Here is a 22,100-nt window from a genome sequence, read left to right as displayed (position 1 = left end):
ACCAGGAAGATGAGGCAAAACAGAAAGCTGACACGGCTAAACGACGTTCATCTGGCTCTTTGAAAACTCCCAGAGAAAAGATTTTTTGCGGAGCTTCATCTGAAAAGAAATTCAAAATTGAGCAAACAAAACTTGACACATATTTGAAGTCCTCAAAGGTTACAGTCACCATGGATGCCAATACTTTCTGTGAAGGGCTGATGGAAATGGTTTGCTTGAGTTCAACACTGCTCACTACCTTCTGGCTAAAGAACAAAGGATTCCAAAAAATTGCAGGTGAAATGGGTCAGTAGCTTGGCGTTTCAATGGGGCACGAAGCGGTTCATCATTTAGTTGTCAGCACAGCTGAGTCTGATCGCAAAGAGCTCAAGAAAGCTTTGGAGCAAAAATTGTGCTACCTGAAAATGAATGCGGCAACCCATGGAAACAGAAATTTCCTTGCAATCAATGCTCAGTACTACAAAGAAGGAAAAGATAAAACTGTGGTAAAAACCTTGGACATAATCGACACTGAAGGGCATCACGATTCTTCCTACGTGAAAAGTCAAGTAAAAGCTATTTTAGAAAAATCTGGGATCAGTGAAATGCAAGTGCTGAGCATCTGCGTTGACAATGTAGAAAATATGACGTGTGCCATCAAAAATTTTAGCAAATACAATGAAACCATTGCTACCTCTGAGAAGAGGGATGTGGACAGAACGGAAGCTATTTTGCCTGATGAAGGAACTAAAGGAATGGATGAAATTGAACTCAACATGGATGCTGCTGCACAATGGGTAAATGACCCTAGCCTCATACTTCCAACATGGCTTCATGAGGAGGACTCAAAAGTCCAACTGATGAGGTGTGGTATTCACACTCTTCAGTTGGCAATCTGGGATGAACTTAACAAAGAACATGCGAAGAAATTTCTGGCAAAAATTCGACAAGTCGTTGTCAAACTACGAACCCCAAATATCAGAAGTGTTCTGCTTGATCTACATGGGGTAATTCAATCATTGGATACTGAGACTTGCTGGGGTTCAACAGTTGCAATGATTGATCAGCTTCTCATTTTTCAATCTTACTGTGAACAAGTGGCTGCTGCTGGAACAAGAGAACTCAAGTTAAAAGCTGAACGGGACGAAGTGAAGAACCTGCGAGACCTCATGGCAAAGCCAAATCAAACAACTGTGAATCTTCAAGCTGACGATGTAACCCCGGGAGTTTTAATGAAGGAATGGCGAAAACGGTCAAAATTCTTGCAAGAAAACGGTGGACAAATTGCAGAAGGAATTCTATCCTCCATGCACAAACGTGAAGAGAAGCTTTTTGACAATATTCATTTCCTTGCTGGAGTTTATGTTGACCCACGCTATCGGATTCTTCTTACCTCAAAGGAAATACCGAAGGCAAAGGAAGGGTCCCTTGATATTGCTCAATGACTCGAAAAACAAAATCTATTGCTACATTTGAACTCAGCGAAAGAGGTTGAAGAAAATGAAGCACAACAAAAGGAGTAATCAACAATCAAATTTGTGGTTTCGGAAAATTCACATCCTTCAGAAATAGCAAGCTGTTCTCAAACTTCCGTCTCTACTCTGAATTTGTTTGAGCATTCATCCCAGAGACATCTTCAACCATCACAGGGAAATGGAGATAATTCAAGCACCAATTCTTCAGAAGATGACGACTTTGAAAAGGAATTAGATAAACAAGAAAGACGCTGGCGAGTTTCTGCGGTTCATAATTATAGTGAAGCATTATTCGAGAGAAACTTTCGGGAAGATTGTAAGGCGATGGAGTCTATCGGTAGGCTAAAAGTTCAGGCCATTCACAGCTACCCACACCGCATTCAGGCTGCCTGTAGAATTGCTTTGAGCATGCCAACAACACAAGCTAGTGTAGAGCGACTGTTTTCGGCTTTAAAGTTAACTTTAAATGATCTGTGGCAGGCTATGAAAGACAACTTGATTGCTGCAATAATTTTTTACAGATTGAATTATGAATGATTCTAGTTTGTATCATTGTTGACATTTAAATTGTTTTAAAACTGAATAAAAATAATGTTTTTTTCAAAATTACAGTATGAACTTTTTTATTTAGTTAAAAATTCATTTGAGTCAGAGCGCGGAGCGGAGTCGGAGCGGAGCTGGAGCAGTCACTATTGGTACTGGAGCGGAGCAATTCAAAACTTTGATTGCTCCAAATCCTTGGATACAGGATTTGATTAATAAGGAATTAAAAGATGGGGTGATGTAATTAGTGCCAATCAACTTGGTTTATGAAGACTAGATCCTCTTAAACTAACCTCATACTCTTTTTAGATAAGATTTCAAGTTGGTTGATAAAGATAACAGTATTGAATACAATACATTTAGATTTCTGTGAGGTGTTTGACTTGGTACCATTCAATATTTGGTTAAAAACAAAATATAAAATTAACATAGAAAACTTTAAACAGATTTAAAAATGGGGTCCCACGAAGACTGGTTGTGGGCCCTGTGCTATTTAACATTTGTATCAATGATCTGGAAGAAATCATATTATCTTCACTGATGAAGTCTACAGATGACACCAAAATTGTGGTAGAGGTAAATAATGAACAGTGCACTGTGTTCACTGATTCAGAGCCATCTGTACTGCTTGGTCAACTGAGTACAAACAGTACACAGGACTAAATAGAAACTTATACACATATGAAAAAAAGTTGTGGGAACTCGATCCTGTGACTGAAAAAGATTTGGGGGTTGTGGTAGATAATCAGCTGAACATGAGCTCTGTGTGCTGTTGCCAAAAGAGCTAATATGATCCTAGAATACATGAACAAAGGAAGCCAGAGTGGGAGCAGAAAGGCTATTTTACCGCTATATGTGACAATGATGCAACCACTGCTTGAGTACTGTGTCCAGTTCTGATATCCACAATTAAAAAAAGATGTTGATAATTGCAGATGGCTCAAAAAGCTATGAGAATGATTAAAGGGTTAGAAAACATGCCTTATTATAATAAACTAAATAGACTGAGCTCTTTTGTTAGACTAAAGAGAAGATTAAGGGGAGACAATTACAGCCTATAAGTATCTACGTAGGGAACTTCTATAATGGGTTCTTCATTCTATCAGAGAAAGCCATAATACGATCCATGGCAGCAAGTTGAAGCTAGACTGGAAATAAAGTGTATATTTTTGAGAGTTAGGACACTGGAACATTTTATCAAGAGTTGCGATGGACTCTCTTATCACAAAATTTTTAGAACAAGCTTGGATATTTTTAAAAGGTATGCTCTAGCAATTATTTTGGGAAAGTTCTATGACCTGTATTATGCAGATGGCCAGGTGAAAAGACAACCATCCCTTCCGGCCTTGGAATCTATGAAAAACGTTTTTTTTAAAGGAAAATAACTAAAAGGTATGAATGCAAAACATGATTAAAATTGTTGATTTGCAGCAATCCAGCCTGATGGAAATCAGTTCAGTTTAGCCCAGGACTACTAAACTTTGGAAGCCCCGGGGGGCTTCTCACAGCATATGCCGAGGGCCGCATCTTAAGTGTGGTTTCATGTACATGCAAATATAAAGACAAATATATGCAAATAAACTTTTTTCACACTGACAGACGTGAATACAAAGATTAAGGTAAGACTACACAACACGCAGGCCCCATTTACGTCTGTTCTGCTGATATTAATAAAATAAAATATTCACCCAATTTACCCCCATGACAGCACTTTTAATGAGCAATGACAGTCTAGGAATTTAACTACTAAAACATACAACAACAGAAGACCATTATAGTGACTACTTTTTTGTTTTGGCTTCCATGGACCACGTGTTGAACCTTGTGTAAAACCCAAACTGCATCGTGGGACACAAACAAACAGGCCGTGGGCTGCATGCGGCCCGCATGTTGAGTAGCCCTGGTTTAGCCAATACTAGACTTTCCCTCATGCCCGTTCACCCAAGTCATCATCTTTGCCAAACATACACTCGATTGATAGCAAAGAAAATCTGGGGGATGGAAAACAGTCTTGTATACAAACCCATGGGGCAACAGAGCAGGTGGTTGGGTTGGCAGCAGAGGAGCCAGAAATGACTTCCTCTGGTCTGACAAAATTCCTCATCCAGTCTGAAAGTTGCCAGAGTAGGAAGGTCCAACCTGTAGCTGGATGATATGAAACACACAGCCTTCAAGCAGGGTCCAGGAACAGTATCTTGTGCCCTTTGCAGCTGCTCAGTGTGAAAGATGGGACATACTGGGCTTTTCACCACAACACTACCCCTAGACTTCAGACAGACAGACAGACATCCTTCTCCTGCATCTTACATAGTAGCTTCTGGCTAACAGCTGTAGTTTACTGGTTAACAGACATATAGTAAAAGTTTTTTAAACTCTGGATTGAGTAATAACCACATTATACACTAGAACATGGGTGGCAAAAGCCACTCAGTGGTCCGGATCCAGCTCACCTAAGGCTTTGATCCAGCCTGCGCATCTATTTCAGGCCCCACTCCCTAGAGCGTGCCTAGGAGCCGTGAGAGCCCTTTCAACTGCTTCTATTTAAAGGGCTCATGCCTTCCCTGCACCTGCCAGTCAATGTGTTGCCTGATAGGCACAAGCCCTTTAAATAGAAGCAGTTGAAAGGGCTCGTGCTTCCAGGCAACATGCTAGCGGCGCCAGAGTGGCGAGTCGTTTTAACTGTTTCTATTTAAAGGACTCGCCCAAGCCCTTTACACAGAATCAGTTAAAAGGGCTGGTAGCTGTCGCCCCACTGCTAGCGCATTCTGTGGGAGCTACACGTGAGCCCTTTCAACTGCTTCAATTTAAAAGTCTGTCACCTTCCCCATGGCTGGCAGGAAACAGCCCCAGGGAAGGTGTGAGCCCTTTAAACAGAAGCAGCTGAAAGGGCTCGCAGGTCCCAGCTCCCAGGCAATGCTCTAGAATGGGGCCAGAGCTGCGAGTCCTTTAAATAGTGGGAATTGAAAGGGCTTGCAGCTCCCGTCTCTGGCTAACACGATTCCTGGGAACTGCAGGGGAGACGCAAGCCCTTTCAATGCCTGCTATTCAAAGGCTCTTCCCCTTCCGTTTGAGGCCCTCAACCACTTCAAAAAACTTTGAAGTGGCCCCCGCTCAAAAATTATTGCTCACCCACACTAGAACCCGAGCAAAAAGAGAAAAAAAAGACTACTGTAATTAGCAACTGTGTTAAATGGACACAAGCCATTATTTCCTTGTCCCAATATTCTATATCAATTTCAAATACAGTTCCAAACTACAGCCTAGATGATGGTGCAAGCATTTATACAACTTTCTGAAGCAGCATTCTGATCTCTTTAGAAAAACCAAGCTCAAAAAAGAAGAAAGCATAAGCAAAGAAAGGTAAGACCTCATTTACATCTCTAAGTAACAACTTTCATGTTCCCGTAATCCTATGTGAATAAAGCTTCCCAACTAAATATCATGCAGCTGGACAAGCACTGAAAGCATCATCTGAATCCATAAATAAAGGCAACATGTTTTTAAAGATCTATTCTTCAAATTAACATCTTTCTTAATACAAAATAAATCACAAACTTTAATTCTTAAACAATTAAGAATGTGAAAATGTTTGCAAGAAAAATTGTTGAAGCTTAAACTGTAAATCTATATCTATATATTTTAGAGTGCATCTTACATCTGTGTCAGAGTCCATTTGTACAAGAACTCCTCCTAAATAGTAAGAGCAAGGGCCACCAAATTTGGTATGCAGTTTCCTCTTCTTCTAACTTAAGGTAAGGGTTTGATTCTGCAAAGACAACTGGAAGCCACAGGGAAAAGACAGCTTTCCATAACATGCAAAGGGAGGGGCTGGTGTTCCCAGGGATGGGATAGGAGAGTGACCACTGGTGGCAGCCATACCACCAAGGGAGTGGCCAGCAAGGCTGGGGCTCTGTCACCTTACCTGCCAGCACACCAGTAAGTAGCTGCCCCCACCCTCCTCCGTCCCAAACCCTTTCCCTCTTTCCAGCCCTTGGCCACAGGGCCGGAAGGGGGAGAGGAGGAAGAGAACAAGCCCCTGGTGGCCTGGGAGAGTGGTTAGGGGAAGGGGGAGAAGGACCCAGGCAGGCTAAACGGGCAGCCTGGGAAGGAGAACGTATCTCTAGCCCCCAGCCTTCCTGCACACCCCTGCATGCATGCATGCATGCATGCATGCATGCACGCACGCACACACACACACACACCCTCCAATGCCCTGACTTGAAGGACCCAGGCAAGCTGGATAAGCCTGCTAGTTCTCTATATGTAGTATATGTCAAGAGTTCAAACTCAATTGCCAGTTTTTGGCACTGTCAATGGTTGTTCCGAGTGTTTTATTTTAAGAGAGATCTTTAATTAGTTAAAAACATCAATATATTTTAACCCAAATATTCACATCTGCTCAAAAATTTCAATTTAAACCAGTACAACTCTTGAGTGCTAATCCACGAAAAAAGTTTACTGCTTTACCTATAATTACAGCAGAACCATCCCCTAAAGTTGATACAATTATGCAGCTATAAATCTACCTCATACCATTGTAACTTATTCTCATTAGACAAGAGAAACAAGACCTGGATATATAACACCTTATAATGGTATAACGACATCCACACTCATAACAGTATAACGGTTTTATTTATTTTTTAAATCACATTCCTGAGACTTACATAGGTACAAAATGTGTGAACACACCAGGCCTGAATATAGACAAGGCCTCAAGTAAACTTCTCATTGACATGAATTACCAAGTGGCAGAGTTCAACAAATGACTATTAAAAGCAGCATGAGGAAGGAATAAACTAACCTATCTGCTACTGTTTAGCTACAACTTTCAGCAAGTATAGGCTCCCTTCCTCCCTCTCTATAAATGACAATTTAATTTTGAAATCTCTCTATATAAAACAATTCTCCACCCTCGCACAGACTCCCTGCCCAGACACTGTTCCGGGATGGCAAAGCCTTCTGGCAGCCCAGCCTGGGCAGATTCCGCCTCCCAAAGGTCCTTCCCGCTCAGCTCTGGCTGCGGCCTTTTCGTGTGGCCTGTCTCCCGGCCCAGAGGCTGCTTCGGCTGGTGCGAGACCTAGTCAACTAGTCTTTTACATCCTTAGTTGAAACCTTTTTGTGTTGGACATAATATTTTACTTTATTTAAAATGAAGTCTGGCCAACAAGGCCCAATCCTAACCCCAATCCTGGGGCAGGCCCCCTAGTCCAGCTCCCATCTGGCCACAGAAAGGGCTGATGGCAGACCACCCCTCCCCCTAGGGTACCACCCTGGGGCACAAGTAAGAAGAGAGGCCACAATCCAGCTGTGACAGATAGAGGGGGTTGATGAGTGTAGCAAGCAGGGGGCGCAGCCACCTGGTAATTATGTAAGGTGGGCCATACTCACACTACAAAATTTTATTTAAAATTCTCTGTAGCTGGAACTAGCATAAGCAAGGAATTTTTACACTGCCCAAGCTTTGCCTATTCTAGAATATTCACAAATACCAACATCCTTGTAACTGAACTAGTAATACCTTACTATAAACATTCTCTAGACATGGCCAGGGTTATAAAAATAAGCCATTCTCACCTGTATGGCCAAATATATATATATATATATATATATATATATATATATATATATATATTGTATTCTCTACCAAGTTTCTCTAACATGACTGGAACCCCTCACAGAATAGCTCCCACCTGGCATCCCAAGCTGCTGCCTCTCATACTCCTCGTGACTGGGGCCAGAGCGTACCGACTGCTGGCCCCATCCCCAGGGACTATAGAATAGTCCAGTAACCCGATAAGAATTCATGAAGTTAACTGACTATTCAATTAACCAATATTTAACATCCCTATTCCACACAAGCTGTCTTTGCTGTATTTTAAATATCATGTGGGGAAACCAAGTTCCTAACAGTAAAGTACAGGCAGTCCCCGAGTTACGCGGATCCGACTTATGTCAGATCCGCAGTTACGAACGGGGTTTTTCTTGCCCCGGAGGACGGGAGCGGCAGGACGCCCAGATGCGCCGCGGTCCCGCCGCCCGCGTCCTCTGGGGCGAGAAAAGCTGCTCCGCTTCTCCCTAGTCTGCTGGGGGGGGGGGGGGGGGGGGGGGGGAGTCCCCCCCAGCAGACCAGGGAGATACTGAACAAAGCTGCGGAGCACGCGGGCAGCGGGACAGCCCAGACACGCCGCGGCTGTCTTTGCTCCGTCTCCCTGGTCTGCTGTGTCCAGCAGACCAGGGAGACGGGGAGCAAAGCCTTGGAGGACGCCGGCAGCGGACAACCATGGTTCATCTGGGCTGTCCCGCTGCCCGCGTGCTCCGCGGCTTTACTCCCCGTCTCCTGGTCTTCTGGCCTCCAGCAGACTAGTGAAACGCGGAGCAAAGCCACGGAGGACCTGGGCGGCGGGACCGCGGTGCGTCTCTGTCCGCCGCCCGCGTCTCCCTGGTCTGCGGAGGGGGGGGGGGGCGGCGCAGCTAGTGCCCCCCCCCCCCCCCAGCAGACCAGGCTTTTCTCCAGACGTCTGTGGTAGAGCAGCTGGGGCGCTGCCGGTTGGTTCCACTCTGGGCACTACTGGACCAACCCGGCAGCACCCCAGCTGCTCTGCCCCAGGCGTCCCCAAGTCAGCCGCTGCTGAAACTGACCAGCGCTGACTACAGGAAGCCCGAGGCAGAGCTGCTCTGCCCCGGGCTTCCTGGAATCAGCCGCTGGTCAGTTTCAGCAGTGGCTGAATCTGGATGCCAGTTCCGACTTACATACAGATTCAACTTAAGAACAAACCTACAGTCCCTATCTTATACGTAACCCGGAGACTGCCTGTACTTAAGAAAATTACCAAGTCTCAAAACACAGACAACTAGAGATGTAAGCGATTAGTCGACCACCTGACAAGCATATACTTGCTTATCGGGTAGCTGAGTAGTGACTCGACTAGTCATTTCCCCAACCCCTATCAGAGAGGCACCGCGCCAGCGGGAGTGGGGTGGAGGGAATGCAGGAGCTGATGATGGAGGAAGCTACTTCCCCACAGCACCATCTCAGGGGCAAAAGAGATAAAGGAGTAGCAGGGGACCAGCTTGTGTCTGGAAGCTCTTAATACATTTAAAAGTCAGAGCCCGGGGTGGAAGCTAACCCTACTGCAGCTCTGCAGTTTCTCTCCTGCAGTTTCCCTCCTTATCAACTAATGGAGTAGTCCATGGAAAATCCATTGACTACTCAATTAGCTGATTAACTTCCCTAACAGATACCTCCATTGGCTTGATAATCCGGCTACAATGAACACATTTCAATGGTCACCTGTATGGAAAACTTGCAGATGCTCCAATGGTCCAAATGCACCAGGGTTGAGCATATGGGGGAGCATCAGGGAGAAGGGTACAGTGACCCCTTCCTCCATCCACAAACCTGGAACCTCTCCAACCATGCCCCCATTGCATCAAGAGCCACCTGCACCTGGAACTCTGTCTTCCACTAAGCCTCAACATGTGCCAGGATCTTCCCAAACCAAGGTCCCCACCCCATGAACCCCCGATAAGCTGCACCCTTACAGCACCACCACAGCCCTCCTCCCATACTGAGCCCCAACCATCTTCATCTGGACATCTCTATAGAGTTCCATTCCCCCTGCACTGATCCCCTATGCATCAAGATTCTACACCAAGCTGTCTGCAGTGAGATTGCACCACATAGAACTGATATTAGAAAGAATTCTGCACCAAAAAACTCAAATTTTTAGAATTCTGCAAAGGCTTTTTATTTTTTAATTGTCAAAGTAACAGAAACACTAACAACATTTTCAATTCCTTTAGTAATTTATTTCAAACTAGTTGGCAGCAAATAATTGAAAATTGTGTGATTATATGGTTAGTATGTTTATTATGTTGACAAACAAAATATGCTGAACTTTACCAAAGTTTAGACTATCATGTGCTGAATTTTAATTTTTTTGATTAATTCCCTTAGAAGATGCAGATAAGCAACAGGCTATAACAGAAGGCTGTGCCACACCACAGAGCCAAATAAGCCGAAGATAGGAGGTAGTTCACAGACAGGAAGCGGACAGATGAGAAATATAGCAGACCTTAAGCACTAGTAATGCTTCTTCTGCCTCCTGGCTTTACACCCACATTATTTGGAGCATGCTATTGTCACTTCAGAATTGGACTTTGTAAGTGCTTGTCGTGCTTACACTATTGTCTTTTAAGATGGATGGTTGTCATTCTATCACACAACTAAATGTAAAGTCTACCCTACATACTCCTATCCAGGGTTGATCATGACCACCTATATCATTGTAAAAGTACAGGGCCTTGCCTCGAATAGGACTGTACAGCAACATAGCTAACATTCATTGTCACACACACTTTCAGAAAGGAAGGTACAGCCATAGCTTTACATTAAGGACCTGTGTTCTCTAGACTTTTGATTGCCAATTAACTCAGGGCACGTAATGCTTTGAAGGCTTGAGTGGCCATGCCTCCCTCTTCCCCCATCTGAACCAAGCAATCAAATCAGTTGAGGCACAAAAGTCTAGTAAACGCCCTCAGTCTACACAATTGAAAACGGTATGTTTGTGGGGGGAGAAAAGTTTACCTTGAAACACCAGTGATATTATGAGAGCCTAAATTACACAAACTAAACTGCAATACACTACAACAGTGATAGTGACTAACTCTCAGGAGCCATTTGGCACTCTCTCTTAGTTGCACCTCTCTTTTTGGGTTATGAAAAATGTTCAAACAGATTTTTTGAGCTGCTACTATATATTGCTGAATATGCATACAATTATAATTTTTTACATCTCTTGGCAGGATCAGGATCTTTGCTACCAATCTTGATTCAAATATCTTAATTTTCAATGCAGAATTATTTCAGAAGTTTCATTTAGTAACAAATTCACAGATTTTTATAAACTACTTCTTGTTATAAAAATAGTAGTAATAAAATAAAAATGTCCTATGTATCATTTATCAGAATACAGTATGGATTCCCAATCTTTTTCTTTCTGAAGGCTCCCCCAACATACAATAAAAACTTCACAGTAGGGTTTTAAGCGACTAGCCCACTACCCAAGAAACCTATGCTCATCAGGTAGTCGAATCACTACTTGACGAGCCACTTCCCTCTCACTTGCTTCCTCTGTATCTGAGGCACCAAGGAGAGAGAGAGCAGGAGCCGGTGCTAGGGGGAGCTGGCTTAGGAGCCAGTGCTAGGGGGAGCTGGCTTAGGAGCCAGTTCCTCCCAGCATCGTCACCACGAGGCGGGGGGGGGGGGGGGGGGAAGAGAGCAGAGGCTCTTCTACATTTCAAAAGGAGAGGCGCAGCAGTTTGGATCCCACGCAAGCAGGAACTGCTTCGGTCCCTGTGGCGCCTCACCCTTTGAAACGTACAAAACACATGGGTGGCTCTTCTACATTTCAAAGGCTGAGGCGCAACAGGATAGCAAGTGCTGCCCCATCGACTAATCAAGTAGTGGATGGAAATTCTATCAACTACTCGATTAGCTGAGTAATTGAAATTTAACATCCAAACTCAACAGCCCATCTGTGCCACAGCTGTTTTTCTACATATAAAAGTCTACATTAAGGAGTAGCAAGCAAAGCCACTGCATGGGGCTCCAGAAATTAAGTTGCTCAGGTTTTGGCTTCAGCCCAAGATAGCTGGGTTCAGGGTAGCCTAATTACAACTTTCTGCCCTGAGCCCCAATTAGTCTATTGACAGCCCTGCTTGGCAGACCCCCCGAAACCTACTTGTTCTTAGACCCCTGGTTGAGAACTGCTGCTCTACATCTCACAATTATTTTAAAGTGATCTGTGTTCCTGAGCTCTATAAGCCATTTGAGTCCTGCTTACATATCATGTTTGTTTTTCCATTAAGACCAAACAGTAAGACCACAGCAGACTGTGAAGAGCTTCAAAAAGATCTCACCAAACTAAGTGATTGGGCAACAAAATGGTAAATGAAATTTAATGTTGATGAATGTAAAGTAATGCACATTGGAAAAAATAATCACAACTATAGATACAATATGATGGGGACTAATTTAGCTACAGCTACTCAAGAGAGAGATCATAGAGTCCTAGTGGATAGTTCTTTGAAAACATCCACTCAGTGTGCAGCAGCAGTCAAAAAAGCAAATAGAATGTTAGGAATAATTAAAAAAAGGTATAAAGAATAAGACAGAAAATATCTTATTGCCTCTATATAAAACCATTGTACACCCACATCTGGAATACTAAGCACAGATGTGGTCGCCTCATCTCAAAAGAGATATATCAGCATTGGAAAAGGTTCTGAAAAGGGCAATAAAAATTATTAGGGGTTTGGAACAGGTCCCATATGAAGAGAGATTAAAAAGATTTGGACTTTTCAGCTTGGAAAAGAAGAGACTAAGGGGAGATATGATAGTGGTCTATAAACTCATGACTGGTGAATAAAGAAAAGTTATGTGTACTTATTCCCACAATATAAGAACTAGGAGTCACCAAATAAAATTAACAGGCAGAAGGTTTAAAACAAAAGGAAGTTTTTCTTCTCTCAGCACACAGTCAACCTGTGGAACTCCTTGCCAGAGGATGTGAAGACTATGACTTTAAAAGGGTTCAAAAAGAGCTAGATAGATTCATGGAGGTTAGGTCCATCAATGCCCATTAGCCAGGATGGGTAGGAATGGTGTCCCTAGCCTCTGTTTGTCTGGAAATGGGTGATGAGAGGGATCACGTGAGGATTACCTGTTGTTCCCTTCCTCTGGGGCATCTGGTATTGGGCACTATCAGCAGACAGGATACTGGGCTAAATGGACTTTTGGTCTGACCCAGTATGGCAGGCATGTCCAAAGTCCGGCCCGCGGGCCAATTGCGGCCCGTGTTCCAGTTTAATACAGCCCCCGCTTCCTCCCCCTCTCCTGGCTCCTCGGCGCTCTTTTGAACTGGCGCGCCCAGCGCGCCGCTTCTGGCCGCGCTGCTGCCGCCGCCCATGGCCTCTGCGGTCCTAGAGCCTGCCCTGTAGGGCACGTCCGCAGCCCCGCTCCCCCACTCGGCTGCGGGTTCGCCCTGCCCCCTGGGCCACCGTGAGGCCGGCGTGCCCTGCGCTTTCCGCCCGCCTCCGACCCCGCAGGCCCTCCGCCTTGGGGCTGAGAGTGCGGGGACGGCCCTCACGCATGTTCACTTCTTCAAATCTGGCCCTCTTTGAAAAAAGTTTGGACACCCCTGCAGTATGGCCACCCTTATGTTGCTTTGAATCTTTACAAATAAATATAGCATTTTCTGTATAAACAAATGTGTTATCAAAATATTTACTTAATTCATTTTCAGTCCTGGTCTTTATGTGAGAAGTTGCACTTGTAGAATGCAACCGATTTTTATATGCTACTAGTTACACAGCTACAAACATAGCATATTCATCATTTTTGTTTAAAAAAGGCTTAGCTCAGTCTAAGTTTACTTCTGGGAATGCGCTACCACAATTAGATCAATTTTCAATCAATTTACCTGTAGTTTGTTTTCAAGCTCCCTTACCTATCCATTCTTTTCCTTGGCCAAACCTACTTCTGGGAAGTCTATTAGTTACAGTGGATGGCTGAAGAAGAGCCAGCGAGAACATATACCAGCTCCTAGGAATTCATTAGCACGTTGGGATAAATCCTGGCCACCCAGAGATAGCCTGATGCCCTCCTCCACGCAACGCCCTCGGTGAGTGTTGGAAACAGGCACAGATGACTAGACCACGTACAGGATAACGCCCCTCAAACCGCAGCAGGAAAGAAGAAAGTCACTTCCCCCTTGGCTCCGGGGCAGAATAGAGTTACCGACCATTTCTGCCCCACTCCCGGGATCCCGCCTAACACAGACCGAGGAGCCTCTCGCCCTGCCCTTCCCACTCGCAGGTTAAAGGACCCGCAGAAGACACAAACCGCATGAGCCCACGTGCACCTCGGGGACACCCCCCAGGGGATCTTCCCCCCTCCCGAAGACACTGACGAACGCTACACAGGAACCACCTGCCGAACCCGCAGGCCAGGCACCGCTTGCCCAGTTCCGCTACCCGAACGCAGAGCCCGTGTCCCCGGCAGGGGCCCGGACACCCCAGCGCCCTCCCCATCGCTCACCATGTTGCCGCTGCCACTCCAACCGCCCGGCCTCTCCCAGCGCCCAGCACATAAATCCGCGCGTGCCCCGCACTAGCAGCCGCCGAAGGTTTTTTTTTTGGGGGGGGGGGGTGGAGGGGAGGTGATCTTGGTGCCCAGGGAGCCCGGCGCACACCGACCCTGCACCGGCTTCTGCCCGGCTCACGCCTCACAGAGGTCACGGCAGGACCCCATCACGCAAGGACCCTTAGAGCGGCCCAACCAATTGCCTGCACAGATAGGACTCCGCATGCCAGCCCTCACCAGAACCACTCATCCTATCGCATCGGCGGGGCGGCTGACACGGGGTAGCAAGCAGAATAGGCTCCTGCCCAGGAGGAAAACAGCCGTTCTATCGGCCATTTTCCGTCAGGCGCAGGTGGGCAGCCGTTACCCCAGAAAGCTCAGGACGGCGGCGGGACCTCATTCACGTGACACGGGAGGTCACCACCAAAGCCCCCACGCCGCGAGGGACAAGATGAGTCACCCACGCGGGTTCCTGACACCGTGTACCCCACTACCGCCCCTGCCAGCGGGCCCCATGGGAGGGAGGGGCTAGAGAGGGAAGGCAGTTAAGAGAAAGCGACCGGGCTTGGGAGGCCGAATCGGAAGGACTAGTGTAGGGGATGGGAGGTGGGTAACCTGCTCGGATCATTTTGGGGGAAAGGGTCTTTGGGGCTACAGAGCCTGACGCACTGAGGTCACTGGCTCAAACGAGCCGGTACTCCGAGAACAGGGGGGGAGGGGAAGTAAGGTGTCGCTTGTGCACCTGCGCCGCCGGCTTTTCTCCCCGAGCATGCGCGTTAAGAGCGGCGGCCATCTTGCATAAGCCCTTGAACCCGGAAGTGGCGCGGGTGTTGCTGGGTGACGAGCGCCTCTTGTGGGGCGGGGCTTGGTTGCCCAGCGGGTGTCTGACGTTGGTAGGCTCCCGCGGTTCTTTTTTTCCTTCCTGTCGGTCGGTGGGGCGGCGCCTTGGTGCAGTGTAGGTGACAGGAATTTGGGGCCCGAGAGGTCTCTGCGGCCTGGCCTCAGTCTGCAGCCGTCTATTGTTCCTTGGGAGCCGGGGCCGCGCCATAGCCGCCGCGCGCGTGTCCCAGCTCGTGGGGCGCCACCCCCCCCCCCCCAACAACAATTCTGCTCTTCCCCCTTCCCCTCCCCCAGCCCCGGGGAACGTGCTGCCCCCCCGCCGGGCCGGAGAGAGGGACAGACTGACGCGCAGCAGCCACTCCCCGTCACCGCTGTAGCGCGCTTCTCCGCCGTGCGGTCGAGATAAGCAGTTTTGATCCAACAACATTCCTGGGCGTCCCTTGCAGCGCCTAGTTAATTCTGTCCCGCAGCACCGTTGCCCAGGGCCGTTCTTCAGAGGGATGGGGGTCCTACGCAGTAAGCTGATGTCCCTATGCCCAATGGCAGGGGAGGGGTTACGATTTTTTTGGAGATATGTTTTTATATACCTGTCTTGGCAAATTTAATTACCTCTTGAATGGCTCTTTCACAATTTCAATGTTCTGCTAATAAGTCAAACTGGCTTTTTCACTTTTAAGTTAACTAGATCCTCTCCAGAGAACAGAGCCATAGAACAGGGATAGGAAGAAGCAGGTGGGTGGACATTAAAAACCAGTGGTTCCCAAATGTTCAGGTGCCTTACACAACTGTGTATCCTTGTATGGATAAGCATGGCTCTGTGATTATCCTCACAACTTGTAGGTTCAAGGTTATTATCTCTCCGACCTCCACTAATCTGTGCTCCTCACCTTGAAGTCTGCATGAGATCTCTTTCTCCGCCTTCCCATACAAAGACAATTCTATTGCCAGTTATTGCAGGTGGTGCTTCAGAACCAAGAGGTTTTATACCTGTTTACTAGAGATGTTAGATATCATGTTATTGAATAGTTGTGTTACTGCATACAGTATTATTGGTTATATGATATTTGATAGTCCCTCAGGGCAGAGCTGGCAGCCAGTGTGCTCCAGCCTCACTCCCAGGAAGCCCCCTGACACCTCATGCTACTGCCTCTCTATCAGAGGGAGAAGCAGCATTGGGTGGCATGCAGAAGCTGGTCTGCAAGGGGAGCCAGTTTAAAAAACAGTTCCCCTCACAGACCGGCTGCCTGACACCTTACTGGGAGAGAGTGTGTGTAGTTGATCACATGCAAGAGAACATGCATGATCTACCATTTAGGCTGGAAGTAAGTGTGTAATGCACAGGAGAGAGAACTCACCAACAAACTTCCAGTCTGGAAATAGCCCCATTCTACAGACACAGATGCCTACTACATATTGCACAAGTAGCAATATGTGCTCACTACCATCTGCTTAGAAATGTCACCCTGACACATATAAGGCAGCTCGCTCTTACTTGTTCTGGAAATAGCCCTTTCCCCATGATCCTGATATAGAGGGTTCATGGCCACCATTATCTGGTCCGGAAATACCTGTACCACACATACCTAAGAATGAGAACATGTTTCCATTGTATTGTATCATGGAGCTTCTTCACACACCCACACAAATGCAAGAGAATACATGCACTCTGCTGTCTAGCGTGGAGGCATATTACTTGCACTAACCTCACATCTATCCTAAACCAACCCTAAAAGACACCATTGGTTTACTTTGTTTTTGTTCACTTAGCTTAATCCATGAAATGAGTGTGTGCTTCCTTTTGTTCACTCAGCTTAGTCCATAAGCTCAGAGTGTGCTCCCTTTGCTTCCATGTCATCCCAAGAGAGCATGCCTTCATATCATCACCTGCCTTCCAAGAAACCCTTCTCAGGAAAGCACACCCATGTTGACAAACTGTAATTTAAACAATAAGGTTGTATCTACACTGGCACCCTTTTCCATAAATGGGATGCTAATGAGACACTTCGGAATTGCAAATTCCGCGGGGGATTTAAATATCCCCCGCGGCATTTGCATGAACATGGCTGCCGCTTTTTTCCGGCTCGGGGTTTTGCTGGAGAAAAGCGCCAGTCTAGACGGGATCTTGCGGAAAAGGGCTTATTTTCCGCAAAATCCCGTCTAGACTGGCACTTTTCTCCGGCAAAACCCCGAGCCGGAAAAAAGCAGCAGCCATGTTCATGCAAATGCCGCGGGGGATATTTAAATCCCCCGCGGAATTTGCAATTCCGAAGTGTCTCATTAGCATCCCTTTTACGGAAAAGGGTGCCAGTATAGACACAGCCTAAGGCTATGTCTATGCTGGTGGCTTCTTGGGCAACATCTGTTTTGCAGAAGAATTCTTGTGCAAAAAGTCTTCCACAAGAGCGCGTCTACACTGGCATGTGCTTTTGCGCAAGAGCATCTATGGCAGTATGGATGCTGTCTTGTGCAAGAAAGCTCTGATGGCCATTTTACCCATAGGAGTTTCTTGTGCAAGAAATTCATGTTGCCTGTCTACACTGTAGCCTAAGTGTATAATCCTGCTGCTTTGATACCATCTTGCAGGATCCCCACTCTTGAAGCTGAGAATCAAGAATGTGCATTCTTCATTAATTGTAATTTTAAAGAAAATATGTTCTGTTTATGTACATATGTATAAAGATTAATGTAAACTTCCTGCAGAGAATCCCCAAAACATAAAGATATTTCAGAAACTCAGATTCTCGCTTCAGAAAATTAAGTGACATTCTGTCTCATGGAAACTCAGACATTCTGAATTTTTTTCTTTTGAAACAAACCCCCCCCCGCCCCCCCCCCCCAAAAAAACCTCAACTCAACCTCAAGAAAAAAAAAAATTCATGATTTAATTCAAATTTTATTCAGATGTAGGATAAGAGGCTAATGCAAGATAGTTCTGGCATATTTAAATTTTATGTTAATAACTTTTGGATAACTAATTTGTTAACAGTTCTTAATTATGTATTGCAACATTTTAAAGTTTGTAACATTTTTAAATGATTTAATGCAAAATATTAATCAAAAAAGAAAGGAAAGTAGGAAAATGACCTCAAGATACCAAATACAAAAGGTATGTACTAAATGAAAAGCTATAAATCTGATTCATAATATAAAAACAGTTGGGAAAAAAACAAATTTAAAACTGCTAACCTACTTTTTAACAAAATAAATAATTTTACGGAACTCAGCTGCAACATATTGCTTGTAAGAGCTTATGCAGATTTAAGAATAGGCATTGATGAGACCATAGTTACAGTAGGCAGAATGACAAATGTTAGAGATTGGCTTATACTCTAAAACATGAGGCTTTAAATTCCTTCAAAAATATTTTCTCCCAATTACTGGTGATTATAGGATGTAGAATAACAGACAACACACAGTCACACAACTATATTTAATGTAAGCACCATGCAGAAGTCTTCTTTAAGGAGGACTTAAACGTGGACTCAGTAGGGTCTTTGCAAGTGAACTCAGAGAGATTGTACCATGGAGTATTAAATAACACTGGTAAAAACACCTGTATTCTGTCTATGATAGTTTTCTCTAGAACATGTAGGCTGCGTCTAGATTGGCATGATTTTCCAGAAATGCTTTTAAGGGAAAAGTTTTCCGTTAAAAGCATTTTTGGAACAGAGCGTCTAGATTGGCACGGATGCTTTTCTGCAAAAGCATCCGTGCCAATCTAAACATGGTTTTCCGCAAAAAAGCCCCGATCGCCATTTTCATGATCGGGGCTTTTTTGCAGAAAACAAATCTGAGCTGTCTACACTGGCCCTTTTGCACAAAAGCTTTGCGCAAAAGGGACTTTTGCCTGAACGGGAGCAGAATAGTATTTCCACAAGAAGCACTGATTTCTTACAGGAAGTCAGTGCTTTTGCGGAAATTCAAGCGGCCAGTGTAGACAGCTGGCAAGTCTTTCCGGAAAAGCGGCAGATTTTCCAGAAAAACTGGCCAGTCTAGACACAGCCAAGTAGAGTTGTCTCACTGGGAAATTTTAAGAATTATGCTAGGGTACACAAGGCCTAAGTTCCTAGAAAATAACTTCCTTTAAGGTATATTATCTTGCACTTTTTTCTGAAGCATCTGTTATCAGTCACTATGGGCTTGTCTACACTCAGAAAAGATCAAAGCTGCTGCAGTCGATCTTCTGGGGTTTGAATTAGCGAGTCTAATTTGAACTGAGAGTGCACTCCTGTCAGTCTCAAAAGTCCTCCTATGAGGAGTAAGGCGACTTCCTGCTGTAATTAACGTAGCTAGAGTTAATGTATCTTAATTTGAACTCATCCCCTTGTGTAGACTTAGCCTATTGGAGACTAGATACCAAAGTAGATGAATCCCACCTAATTCTGTGTGGGACTTTCTACATTCCTTTGCCCATTTCAAACAACAACAGATCCTTAGTTTTGCAGAGTATGACTCAATATCACAAAAAATCCTGAGATTTTCTGATGTGGCTCAGATCCATTCTTACTTCTCGGTCTCTTCATTTGCATTCTTCAGTTCTGTTTCTTGCATAGCATTAAACTTCTTCCTCGTTATTGTCTCATTTTCTGGTCTACACAGGGAAAATCAAATCTTGACTAGGACATTACTGTACCATATTCCAATGGAGCAGTAGAGCTCAAAGGAAATTTACCATGATCCAATTTGACCTCGCTTACACAGTGGTAAAATCACATCATAATCAGTGTTCCCTCTAAGCTACGTGGCACCACAGCTTCAGAGGTGATTAATCAGCCCCACTGACTGAAGGAGCTGACTGACTGGGTTGGGTTGATGAATCAACTATGAAGTTGCACTGCCAGGCAGCTTAGAGGGAACACTGGTCATAATATGGTTAGCACAAAATTATGTTGCGATTGGATATTCTGACATGTTTGTAGTGTAGATAGGATGCCAATGGTATATAACGGAAGGAAACTGCTTCTTGTAAGAATATTGCTGCACCAGTTAGCATGAAGACAAACATTGCATGAAGACAAAAATCTCAGCAATATTACAGTATTCTTTCTAGAAGAGCAGATTTTGTTACATTCCACCCCACATTCTGACAGATTTTGCTTTTGTTGCCTTCCAAATAGCGTCAAAATGTCCCCAGAATTTTCTGATAGAAAATTAGTGAAATTCTGGAAGGACTGGAAATTTGTATAGCTATAAGTTTAATAATCAAGGCAATTGACACTATTGCAGTAGTGAAATGCCACCACCTAAAAATAGTGTAGTTCCTTGGTATGATAAAATGTTGGATAAAATTGAAGGATGACATATTGGAAAGAATCTGAGAGAGCCCAAGTCTTTCTAAATGCTGGGTGTGAGTTTGTGTTGATGCAGTAGTTTAACATACAGTAAGACCCATCACACAATGTGAGATCATGCATGTCTTGCCCAATACCCCAAAAAAAACTTAAAGACCTTATGACCATAGCTATATTCATTATGCCTGTAAAAAGAAAATACTAGATATGTGTGAAGAAAATGCACACGTCTCTCTAGTACAGTGTTTCCCAATTTTATTTGGCCAAGGAACCCTTTTCAGCTTTTCAGAATTTCAAGGAACCCCTAGGTTTGTAAAGCAAAAAAAGGGGGGGGGAGGGGAGGGACCCACTAATGCATGAAAATCACATTCCTTCCCCAAGACCCCCCACTCCCCTTCCTTGAGGCCCCATCCTCTCTGTTCCCCTCCTCTCCATCACTTGCCATCCCCAGCCCTTATACACTCTCACTAGGTTGAGACAGGAGGTGTGGGGTGGGAATGAGGGATTTGGGCATGGAAAGGGGTGAGAAGTACAAGCTCTGGGAGAGAATTTGGATGCAGGAGAAGGGGATGTTGGCTCAGGGAGGGTGCTCCAGGCTCAGAAGTGTTGGGCTCAGGTGGAAGGTTGGGGTGCTGAGCAAGCCACAGGCTTATGGATGTAAGGGTGCTGGAGTTTGGGCTGGATATGTGACGGACTCAGGGCAAGAAGGTTGTGAGTATGATGGGCTCAGGACACAGATTTGTGATGTGTGGATGGTGCAGAAGTGTGGTGGCAGAAGATTGAGGATGTGGGGATGCAGGAGTTTGGGGATGTAAGAGGCTCAGGACGGGGTTCCAGTGTATGATAGGAGGACAGGTCTGGGTGGTAGGTAGGGTGCAGAAGCAGGCTGGATGTAGGGTGTCTGGCGAGCAGGAGCAGATTGGGGGAAGGCTGTATGGCTACAAGGGAGGGTGCAAGAAGGGGACTTGGGTAGGAGTTGGACCTCCTGGTCTGTCCGTCCCCCCCCCCCCACACACATACTAGGCTTCTTTGCACTTCTATCCCCTGCAATTCAACTCAGCTGCCCACCCCTGCTGGTTCCCTGCACCTCCCCCAAAACCATCCCTCTCAATCCAAGGGAGTGCGGCACCAGTTCCCTGCAGCCCCTCACAGCCCAGCTGAGCTGCTCGTCTGTTCTGTATGCCCTCCCCCATCCACCTCAGCCCAGATGAGCCCTGCACTGGTTCCCTGCATGCCTCCCCCACAGCACAGCTGAGCCCCGTTTCCCTGCACCTCCCCCAAGCCCCACAAAACTGCTGAGCCAAGCGCCTATTCCCTGCCCCTCCCTCCCCTTGAGTCTAGCCCGGGTTCCCAGCACCTCCCTCCTCCTGCAGTCAATCTGAGCTACACACACACACACACACACACCCCGCAGCCCAGCCGAGCCCAGCTCCCTGGATCTCCCCACTCTGCAATGCACCTGAGCTCAATTTCCCTGCACCTTTCCCCAAACCATGCAGACATGCTGAGCCAGTGCTGATTCCCTGCCCCTGCCTCCTTCCCTCCCTCCCCTTGGCTGTGCCTACACTGCTGCGATCTTGCGCCAAAGTGGCTGCTCTTGCGCAAAAACTTGCTTCCTGTCTACACTGGCCATGTGTTCTTGCGCAAGTACACTGACATTCTCATGTATGAAATCAGGGCTTCTTGCGTAAGAACTATGATGCGCCCGCTCAGGAATAAGCCCTTTTGTGCAACTATTCTTGCACAAGAGGCCAATGTAGACAGGCAACATGAATTTCTTGCGCAAGAAAGCCCTATGGCTAAAATGGCCATCGGCATTTTCTT

General features: G+C 45.7%; 1 protein-coding gene across 9 annotated transcripts in view; it reads right to left on the bottom strand.

The window, feature by feature from the left end:
* The window catches only part of TMEM161B (transmembrane protein 161B), an 84,859-nt gene extending 70,561 nt beyond the window's left edge, over positions 1–14,298 (bottom strand). For 7 of the 9 annotated variants that reach the window (XM_075932180.1, XM_075932181.1, XM_075932182.1 and 4 more), the window contains exon 1: positions 14,101–14,296. Coding sequence is in view for 4 of the 9 variants with exons in the window: in XM_075932177.1 (XP_075788292.1) it covers positions 14,101–14,103 (3 nt within the window). In the remaining 5 variants the exon portion in view is untranslated. Of the gene's footprint in view, positions 1–14,100 lie in introns of all 9 variants that reach the window. The other 2 variants (XM_075932184.1, XM_075932178.1) reach the window with 2 other exon arrangements.
* Between the last annotated feature and the right edge of the window lie 7,802 nt (positions 14,299–22,100).

The sequence above is a fragment of the Pelodiscus sinensis genome, chromosome 6, assembly GCF_049634645.1.
Source record: "Pelodiscus sinensis isolate JC-2024 chromosome 6, ASM4963464v1, whole genome shotgun sequence".
In the NCBI taxonomy this organism is placed as follows: Eukaryota; Metazoa; Chordata; order Testudines; family Trionychidae; genus Pelodiscus; species Pelodiscus sinensis.
This window is presented reverse-complemented; position numbering and strand designations above follow the sequence as displayed.